At 40.6% G+C, this 11137-nt stretch overlaps 1 protein-coding gene across 2 annotated transcripts; it reads left to right on the top strand.

The window, feature by feature from the left end:
• The first annotated feature begins 246 nt into the window (after positions 1-246).
• Positions 247-7295, top strand: LOC128362486 (Bardet-Biedl syndrome 7 protein homolog). Of its 2 annotated transcripts, none has more exons than XM_053323225.1 (19): positions 247-696; positions 834-899; positions 1033-1095; positions 1659-1834; positions 1951-2137; positions 2231-2303; positions 2523-2630; positions 2827-2957; positions 4074-4158; positions 4502-4604; positions 4710-4902; positions 4994-5068; positions 5169-5234; positions 5377-5516; positions 5845-6009; positions 6211-6320; positions 6442-6545; positions 6691-6814; positions 6992-7295. In XM_053323225.1, exons 1-19 carry the CDS (start codon positions 661-663, stop codon positions 7123-7125), a joined length of 2139 nt encoding a protein of 712 aa, XP_053179200.1. In that variant the 5' UTR covers positions 247-660; the 3' UTR covers positions 7126-7295. The 2 variants fall into 2 exon arrangements, with proteins under 2 accessions (XP_053179200.1, XP_053179199.1); XM_053323224.1 differs by having other exon boundaries at positions 5166-5234.
• Positions 7296-11137: the final 3842 nt, after the last annotated feature.

Genomic DNA, 11137 nt, shown 5'->3' with positions numbered 1-11137 from the left:
TCATCACATTGGCGGAATTAGGCATCAATACATTTTATTGCTTTTCCAAAATAAAAAAACTAATTCAATAATCTTGACAACAGGTCTAATTGTAATCTTTGCATACCCTTAAAGCTATTATGAGTAGTCTTTCGTTAGGTGAATCAACCATTCAGGACGCAGCTTCAATTCTCGTCATTCAGTCTTCCTCCAATGGCGACACAGCTTGTTACCGGCTGCAACGTTGCTACTGGCAACGGTCGTAGCGTTTACATCGGGGGTTGTCAAGTGTTGAATTAACAAATTGAGCCTAATGTTCGTGTTTAAGGAGGAGTTGTTTGGTAACACGCACTAACAGCGGAGGTGCTTGGTGTGTTTTTATTTCGCTCAGTAGATTTTTTAAAAATATTTTTTTCCAGCTGGCGTGCGAATAAATCGTGTTAGCCAATTAGCTTGCTAGCTAAAGGTAGCACGCCGAGCTAATCTCCTCGCTTTAGATAATCCAAGTCCCTCTCTCTTTCACATTGACATCGTTTTCTCATTCTGGTGTACATCCTGCCAACGACCTGTGAATGACGACTGTCTGCAGTGGACTGACTACTTCTTATCGGTACAGTTTCATAGACTGATAACCAGCCTTACTTTTTCCTCTTAAGATAAAACATCCAGTGGAGAAAGAAGATGGAGCTTCATCTAAATCGAGTTGACTACATCCAGGTAAATACTAAATCCAGTGTGTCATTTACTGGGCTTTACTTGGGTACTATATAATGTACAATCATGGTATTTCTTCTTATGTAACTCTGTCAGGTTTTGTTATAATTATTGTTTTTCCTTCTGCTCTTTCCTCTCAGGTTGGAGTAACATCCCAGAAAACTATGAAGCTGCTCCCAACACTTGGAAAAAAGGCAACCCAGAAGGTATATTAACTTGTCCTGAGCTTACACACTAATCTAAATGTATTAAAGTGTGTAACATACTTAGTTTTAGGGGTTTTTTTGTTCATCAGATAGCTGTTTTACATTACACTTAACTGGTATTTCTTTGTTTCAGGTTGCTATCGCTGATCATGATGGTGTAGTTATATGTTTTGGGATGAAGAAGGGTGAAGCAGTGGTGAGTATCTTGTCTGGGTTGAGATATTTCATAAATTATTTTTGTATTTGTCAGGGACCATGTACAATTGGCATTAATCTCAAAGAGAAAAGATGATAGTCAGACACAAGAACTACAAACATTAAAAAAGGGTAGACATACATATATATGAACAGATAGGGCAGGGTGGGTAGATAGACAGTACTCATCAGGAATGGTAAGAAAACATAGATTAGTAGACGCATAACAATACTGTAACAACAACAAGACAATAGACAATCAATACAACAGCAGCTGAAACATTAAATACAGTTCCAAATGCTAAAATATTTCCCATAGGACGACCCCTACATATCCATCTTCCCTCAACACCTGGCAAAGTGCATACAGAGTATTTTAAATGTCAGTGCATCCACAACCCAAATTAGCCTCCCCCGTCACATGTAAGAATATACATCAGTTCAAATATCATGAGAAAACGCAACAATAAAACATGTATTTGGTTTGATGCTGGCTTCCTTAGTAAACAGCCAATGGTTCACAAATATGTTACCAATATCAGGAAACGTGTCTTTGTGTTGTAGCCCGTGTTTAAAACACTTCCAGGGCAGAAAATATCCAGACTGGACCTCGGAGGAGCTGCGGGAACTCCACAGGAGAAGATCTTTGTCTGTTCTGGTTCTCAGGTCCGAGGATTTACAAAAAAAGGCAAACAGTTCCTCACCTTTGACGCCAACCTCACCGAGAACATTAACGCCATGTAGGAACCACTTCTCTCTACATTTTATATTTTAATGACTATATAGTACAGATAAAGATGGATCATTAGAGAAATACAACGCTGGCTCATGTCAAACTATTTGATCTCTTTTCCAGGCATGTCTTAGGCGCCGACCTTTTTGTGTGTGCGAGTTACATCTACAACCACTACTGTGACTGCAAGGACCAAGACTACTACCTCTCTGGAGACAAAATCAACGACATTGCATGTTTGTCCTCTGAGAATCTGACTCGCCTTGTCCCGGTCCTGGCGTGCCAAGATCGGGTCCTCAGGGTCCTGCAGGTAGACCACGCTAATATTTATTCATATGAATGGTTCCAGACAAATCGAATAAAGCTTGTTATTCCAAGCTATCTTTCTTTTTAAATTCTGTAGGGATCTGAGCTCGCCTACGACATTGAAGTCCCTGGCCCTCCATCTGTCTTGGAGCTGTACAACAAAGATGGAGGTAAGTTTGTGCTGTTTGCTCTGCCTCTGAATAACATTACAGTCAGCTAGAGTAATTTACCAGTTTACTATTTCCTCACTCATGCAAAATAAAGTATGTCTTAGACTTAGAACATATAATGTTGTTAATTCATTGGAAGACATGTTAATTTTGTATACAAAACTTACATTTTCTAGAAGAATAATACATGAGACTATGACTAATATTTTTTTTCTACAGGAGAGGAAATCCTTTATGGAACCACAGATGGAAAAATAGGATTGGTTGAGATTGGTGAGAGCTCAGCTGCAACTAAATGGGAGATTGACAATGACAAAAAGAAAGGAGGTATGTTATTTATGGAACCGGAGTGCTTAATACAAATCTGTTACATCAATACCAACCATTTACCACAGCACTGGCAATGTTAAAGTTATTGTAAGACACTACATCCCCTCACCTCATCAGTTTAGTGTGTCCAACACCCAGTCTGAACATAAAATTATGACCAACAGCACAATTACACTTTTCTGTCTCCTATCAGGAATTCTCTGCATTGACACGTACGATATTACTGGAGACGGAGTGAATGACATCCTGGTGGGCAGGGATGATGGGACGGTGGAGGTTTATGGATTTGACAGCTCGAGTGAGCCCACGTTACGTTTTGAGCATGTGAGTTGTTCCTGCTTTGCATTGCTCATCAAAACAGAACTTTTCATAATCATATCCTGAAACTGTTTTAGATGTTGCTTATATTGTATGCTGAAAGCCAAACCTGTATGTCTGTGTGACTCTGGCCCACATCCCTTCATTTGTGCCATACAAATAAACCTGCTGTCAAGTCAAGTGTTCATTACTTGCAGAGGTTAAATTGGGGTGGGGTTGCCTGGGGTTCAGCCAAGGCACATAGGTCTATGCTCTTCTTTGTCATCAGGTGACACTTAATTTCACACATCTACAACAATGTATATATTTTTACTCTTTTCTCTGCCAACTGCAAATATCAGAACTTTTACTGGGTTTCATTATTTTCTGTCAGTGATTTTCCTTAAAGCTACCCAGCAGATCAGCGACTTCAGTCACTTGTCAGTCAGTCAGACAGCACAGATGGCAGAATGATGAAAGTGGATAGCAAGGTAGGGAGAAACACAGGTCAGAAACTGACAGGTTAATAACAGAATGTCTGATATTCTACTTAAAACATATTTGACTTTAGAAAATGATACTATAATTTTAATGCACAATAGTTTATGGGCAGATTTCCTCCAATCTTTGTTAATTAACTGTTACATTAAGCTAGCTGTGAAGGTCTAATAAGTCAAGCAAGCTGGCATGTTGTGAAATCTCTACTGAGTTGAGCAGAACAGGGCAGGTGATGAGAGAGGAGAAGAGGAGCTTGGAGAGGAGAGAGCAGCAGTGTAGGAGTAGAAAGAAATTAATTTGAATATTTCACCTAGTTTTTCACACTGCCAACATTATCTATGACTCTGACTAGTATTTTAGTGTTCAGAATAGAGCGTTATCTCACCTTGTTTTGGTTTGTTGAATGATATCATTCAGATTTTGTAGTCTATGCACACCTATGGTAACGCTGAAACCACTGCCCCACATAACAAATCCCAATTTAACCCCTGCTTACTTCCTGTACTTTTCTTAGAAACTGTCAGCCATTACCCCAGTGAAGCACTTTGTAACCTGTATGAAAGGTGCTGTACTAACTAGATTACACTGGTTTACTTACTTCCTTACTCATTGACAGACATGGTGTCCTTTCTTCCTCTGCCACAGGTGTTGTCAGAGAGTGTGACCTCCATCCAGGGTGGCTGTGTGGGGAAAGAGTCCTATGATGAGGTCTTGACTGCCACTTATACAGGTAAGATTATTCATATTTCACCAAACAGTATACCCAGAATTCTGTGTCTGTAATTTTCCCTCATTGAAAAAAAATGGCTGTCCTGTCTTTCAAACTTCCATCTTCAAATCTTAAAACCAGAATGCAAAACAGTTGCAATTAGAGTGCATGCCACATACAGAGCCGACCCCAGTTCGAATCCCGGCCGGAGGTCCTTTGCTGCATGTCACACCCCCTCTCTCTCCCATGTTTCCTGTCTGTCTACTGTTCAATAAAGTTGTCTATTCCAAAAAAAAAAGTAAAGTAGTAAAAAGAGATTTGACATGTATAGTATACTCTGCATTACTGTTATCACCTCTTCCAGGATGGGTGACTGGTTTGACCACTGAGCCCCAGAAGGCTGAAGCAGGTCCTGGAGATGAGCTCAAGATGAGCAAAGAGACCCAGTCCAAAGTGGAAGCACTCAGGTACTAGTTTTGTTCTCATTAAGGAGCATATTCTGGTGCAGAAATTGTTCAAGAACGATTTCCAAAGAAAGCGGTTCTTCAGGCTTGTACATTATTTCCTTGCAGGGCTGAGTTAGAGCAGCTGCAGGCCAAAGTCCTGCAGGGCCGGGAACAGTACCAGCAGACCTCTCAGTCCAGTACTGCTGTCTCTGCTGTGCCCGTCTTCAGCATTAATGACAAGTTCACCCTCTGCCAGGATGATGCCAGCTACAGCCTCACCCTGGAGGTGCAGACTGCTATCGACAACCTGCTGCTCCAGGTATAATCAGTACGACTTGTGATGCAAGACTTGAGTAATGCCTGTTTTTAATCCCAGATATAAATGTTAAAGATCATTTTCTCCTATGCAGAGCGACGTCCCCATTGACCTGCTGGATGTGGATAAGAACTCAGCCGTTGTCAGTTTCAGTGAATGTGACTCAGAGGTGAGCTGTGTCAACTCTAGATGCAGAACATAATTTAAATACTAACTTAATCACAATCTGTTTAATGCTCTACTGACTCTTACTGACATTTTTCAAGCAGCCAAATGGGAACTTCCTCCTGGCCACATACAGATGTCAGGCCAACACTACCAGACTTGAACTAAAGGTAACACTTGCATAATACTATAGTCGGTCTTCTTTTGTGAGATTATAGCTGTCCTGATTCCAGAAAGAATTCTTGGCTTTATCTTGAACTCATTACTACAAAGCATTACCTAGATTATTGTTTGTCCTCCACAATTTTGTAGGTGAGGTCCATTGAGGGACAGTATGGCACCCTGCAGGCTTATGTTACCCCCAGACTGCAACCCAAAACCTGCCAGGTCCGTCAGTACCAGATTAAACCTCTGTCGCTCCACCAGCGGACACACAGCATAGACCAAGAAAGGTGAGGATACATAAAATTTTAGTAATTTAGACTGAAATTTGAAATGATAATGTAATCTTACCTTGATGACATTTTAGGTGTTATTCTTGTGTTTTCCAAAAATCAAATGTAAAGGTTTTGATAGTTTTGAGGCATAAAGTCTGATTAATGTCAATCCTATTGAATTGGTAATATGATTTCAGTATTGCTGACAACATCTCAGATTTGTTCACAATGAATGAGGTGAAATAAAAAGGCACTCATACTACTGGAATGGTAGATTCAGGCTGAATTTAGAGGAATAATGAGTATTTGTCTCTCTGATTTTGTCCCTCTGTCTGTCACACAGGCCCATGAACAGGCTCAGTCTGGTGGGGCAGTTCAGTTTTGCAGAGATTCACTCTTGGGTGGTTTTCTGCTTGCCAGAGGTGCCAGATAAAACACCAGCAGGGGAGAACATCACTTTCTATTTCCACAACACTTTCCTCAGCACGCAGCTTGAAGCCACCTACTGGTAAATGTGGGCACACAGCAGCACAGATATGTTTGACTGAGATTATCAGGCAGCTGACTACTGCTTATGAAATGTAATCTTCTGCATGATGCTGCTAGAACACTAAATATTTAGACAGTTCATTTTAACTTTTTTTTTTAGTGAGGATTCATGTTGAAATCTACTTGAAATTAAACACCCATTTTTGATTTGTAATTTTAGCAAAGGGGAGGGTCACTTCAAGTCCGACAACATATCTACCATTTCCATACTGAGTGATGTTCTTTCAAAGGAAGCTACCAAACGGAAAATCAACCTGAACATTTCATACGGTAGGTTAAATCCGTTTTTATTCAATTTTAATGCCTGTTGTAGATTAAATAAAGTAAATTAAATAAAGTGGTAAATTAAATCTTGCTCCATTGGCCTTTTGTTTGTTTATCAATCTTCCAGATATCAATGATGACTCTGTGAGCCACACTCTTAGGATGATCCATCCAAAACTGGAGTGCCAGCTGTTGCTGGCTAAGAAAGTTCAGCTTATTGATGCACTTAAAGTAAGTGTTGGTTAGATATATCACACAGAAAAAAAACATACTAATGCAAACATAATCATTACTCTCTTGATATACTGTCTGTCCATATACCCATCTTTGGTTGAAAGAACTCATGCTTGCCTCCACCTTTCTCTGTGATTTGTAGGAGCTTCAGGTTCACGAGGGGAACGCAGACTTTCTCATCCCAGAGTATCGCAGCATCTTGGATGAGTCCACTAATCTCCTGGATGAGTACAAGAAGCAGCCAGCGCACCTTGAGAGGCTTTACGGTGTGGTATTAAACAGTCCCTTTAGCCTTTATTCTCACTGACTTAACTAACTGACTTAGTAGGCTTCCATTTGCATTTTGGAAAATGGGCATTGTGGAAAATGCATTTAAGAATTTCTAAAATTTGCAGAATATGATTGCTTATGAAGACCTAATTCATATTTTTTTCTTCTTCTAGGCATGATCACAGACCTCTTCATCGACAAATTCAAGTTCAAAGGCCAGAATGTGAAAACCAAGGTGTCCTCATTACTGGAGATTTTGGATAATTATGATTTGAATTCCCTTTTAGATTTTTTCAATGAGGCATAATGTCATGTAGCTCAGAGAGTTTTGTCTTTATGTGGGATATTTTTGTATTGTAAATACAATAGTTTTATTTTATGGTGGTTAGCAGTGTCACTGTCATAATGTAATTTAGATACTGTTGATCCTATCCATGGTTTGCAATATTTAAATATTTATCATGTTTGTCAATAGCATTTAAAGTGTGTAGCAGGGTTCCCGCGGGGTCTTAAAAAGTCTTAAAAGCATTGAATTTCAAATTTGAAAATAATACCTTAAAAAGTCTTGAAAAAGTCTTGAATTTTTATATTTGGGTCTTAAAAATTGTGCTGTTTGTAACTTCTCTCTATTTTTAAGTTTTTATTTGTCAATCGCGAATATTTAATAAAAAATAATGTAAATACAGAGAGGCGGAACTAATCATTTCGACCGCACCGCAATCAGGAGGGTATAAATAATCTGAACACAAACTAGATACGTCACTGCAGATTTTCGCGCTACAGGAGACCGACGTGACGAGCTGGAAGAAGCTAATAATGGGGAAGTGTAAGTTTAATGAGGGTTGGTTGGATTCTGTGCATTACCGTAAATGGTTAAAACCCGTAGTTGGTAATATTTGTGAGGCCTACTGCACCATGTGCAAGAAAAAAATTCAACTCGGCACAATGGGGGTAAAGGCGCTCGACTCGCATGCCAAATCTGTTAAGCATGCAAGTAACGCGCGAGCAATGGAGAAAACTCTGCCCATCACCGCCAGGTTCCCGCCAGCAAACGGGGCTAAAGAACCCGTGGCCAGCACTAGCCGGCCAACGGCTACTGCTCCCCCTCCTGAAGCTAACTTCAGCCAACCAGCTGCAGATGCTCCACCTGCTCCCCCTCCTGCTACAGCCGCTGCAAGGGTCGATCTACGGACATCCTTCGGGTCCACGCCAACCCTGAAAGCTGAGGTTTTGTGGGCCCTGCACACGATCTCCAAGCACCACTCCTACAATAGCAACGAGGGAGTTTCAGCGCTTTTTAAGTGTATGTTCCCCGACTCTGACATTGCGAACTCGTTCAGTTGTGGCGCCGACAAAACGGCTTATATAGCTAAGTTTGGTTTAGCCGTTTACATCAAAGAAGAGCTGGTCTCTAAAGTAAACAAGTCGCCGTTTGTGCTCATGTTTGATGAGAGCCTCAACCAGACCACAAAGAATAAGCAACTGGATGTGCACGTTCGCTTCTGGGATGAAGGGCAGGTGCAATCACGATACCTGGGCTCCGAGTTTATGGGTCACTCCACTGCCAAGGACTTACTGTCCCACCTCAAAGTAAGTACAATTAACCACACACACAATGACAGACAGACACACACATGCACAGACTGTCCTACATATGCTAGAGTGGATTGTTCGTCACATTTTTGTTTTGTATCTTTTATCTAATTTTATTCTTAGAGGATGATACACAAAAACTAATAATGCAGCTAAATCAATGTTGTTACTAATCTTTGACATATCCAAGACTGTAATAACAGGTAAAAAAAATCTCTAGGCTCCAATAATTTTTTATATTGAAAATCAGCCATTTTGTGTGTTTGTTTGTTTTTTTAAATCGGTGACACCACTTATATAATTGGCATTTAAAATATTAAAATTATTAAAAATATTTAAATATTTGATAGGACAAGGGGAGTATACAGAATGTTAAGATTTCACAAGGATTAATTTTTATTTTTATTTTTTATCAGTATTTATTGATTTCTTCAATTTTTGTCCATAAGAAAGGGTTAATTGACCAATTAGCTACTTCCTTTAGCAACCTGTGCTTATTTAGTCCTTTTATCTTGGGTAAATAAAAACACAACCCTTTTGTTCTCAGGGATGTATGGGCAAACTGGACCTCAGGGGCTTGGTGTCCCTCTCTATGGATGGGCCCAGTGTGAACTGGAAATTGTTTGATCTTTTCCAGAGAGATCACATGGAGCAGTACGGAGGTAAATAGTTGTAATTCTAGTAAACATGTTTATGCGATTGACTTTTGTATTAATGTGGTTTCTAATATTTGGTTTTGCAATGAAACCCCCAGGTGTTCAGCTTGTTTGTGTGGGGAGCTGTGGCCTGCACACGCTCCACAATGCATTCAAGTGTGGGTTCACTGCATGGCAAATCGACAAGTTACTTAGAGCAATGCACACATTGTTCCACAATGTGCCCGCCAGAAGAGAGGACTACATCACAGTCACAAACTCAACTGTCTTCCCCCTGTCCTTCTGTGGCCATCGTTGGGTCGAAAACCTCCCTGTTGTGGAGAGAGCCCTTGCAGTCTGGCCATCACTGCTCCTGTACATGGAGGCTGTGAAAATGAAAAAACTCCCCAACCCTGGAACAGGTATGCCCTTTAAGTGCCATGAATAGGTCTGTGACCTGTGACCTAACCTTGGTAGTAGTGTGGCCTTGTAATGTATAGCTTAGCTAACTTAAAATCTCTCTCTCTCTCTCTCTCTCTAGCGTCCTATGACACAATTGCAGCAGGATTGAAGGACCCCCTCATCTTGGCCAAACTGCAGTTTTACGCAGCTGTGGCAAGAACCTTCATTCCATTCTTAAAAAAGTATCAGACCGATGAGCCTGTGCTGCCCTTCATCACTAAGGACCTGACAGAGTTGATGATGGTACTGTATATTATTTTGGTTGCACAACACATTATAATCAACACTCATGTTTAGTTTTGGACAAAATGTAGTTTGTGGTTGTAATATGTAAAAGAAAAAGGGATACATTGTGCATTAAAATAGTCTATTGGTTAAATGGTTGTTGCTTATTAATGTGCTGCTCCTGACAGTTTTGTGTGTTTTGTTTTTCAAAAGACTCTACTCAGACAATTCATCAAGAGAGAATACCTCCAGGATATCACTGCCCTGCAGCTGACCCAACTGGATCTCACTGACAAAACCATGTGGCTCAGCCCTGAAGACATCAGCATTGGTCTTGGTGCAGAGTCCGTCCTGAAGGTAGTGCCGTGTTTTTAAAAGTCATTTTACAAATATTGATAGCCTACATTTGTTATTTTAGACAGATTTTATGTTCATGACTCATTTTCTTGTCTCTCCATAGAACATCAAAGGTGCACAGCTCAGGGTGCTAGAGTTCAGGACAGAATGCAGACAGGGACTGGTTAGCATCGTCAGGAAAGTTCAGGACAAAAGCCCCCTCAAGTACTTGGCTGTTAGGCAGATAGTGTGCCTTGACCCCTCTGAAATGTACAGGGAGCCAGAAAAATGCAGAAAATACATGAAAGGGCTGGTGCAGAGGTTTCTCCAGGAAAAACAACTTGCCAGTACTTTTGCGGGTAGGAATAAGAAAGGCAAATTGCAGGCTACACAATCTTCATCAATTTAATTGCTTGGTAGTGCCCAATAATTATCCTACAGCTCAATGATTTTTCCTTTTTCATTGAATGATTTATGAAGATTTTTCCTTTTTTACTTTTATCTATCTTGTGTTACAGGGGATGTCATACTACAACAATATGACAAAGTCCTGTCCTTGGAGAGTCGAAGCATCAACTTCCTCTCCTTTCCACCAATGCAGAAGAGGCTGGACCTCTTTCTTAGCGGTGTCCTCAAAGAGCCCTATCCTGAACTGTGGGCCTTCTGCCAGAAGCTGCTTCTGCTCTCCCATGGGCAAGCTACAGTTGAGAGAGGCTTCTCCATTAACAAAGAAGTGGAGTGTGACAACATTCAGGAGGACACTGTAGTCACACAAAGGCTGGTGTGTGACTACATAATTCAACATGGAGGTGTTACCCAGGTAAGAATGGCCCCAGGCTGGACTAGAAATACGCCGTTGACAATAGGGATGTTTTGTGATGCCACAAATCACTTTTGTGTCTAAAGCCCTACAGTATCGCTATCCCTGGTCTTGCCCCCTTCCTTCATTATGTTTACAGAGTCACAATTGTATCTTTTAATCTTTCCAATAACGCACAAAGTGTACCCACGGTACAGGCAGAGTGACAGACAGGCTTATTGTAAATTTACTAAAGGACAAGCCTATAG

This window comes from Scomber japonicus, chromosome 8 (assembly GCF_027409825.1).
Source record: "Scomber japonicus isolate fScoJap1 chromosome 8, fScoJap1.pri, whole genome shotgun sequence".
Taxonomy (NCBI): domain Eukaryota; kingdom Metazoa; phylum Chordata; class Actinopteri; order Scombriformes; family Scombridae; genus Scomber; species Scomber japonicus.
This window is presented reverse-complemented; position numbering and strand designations above follow the sequence as displayed.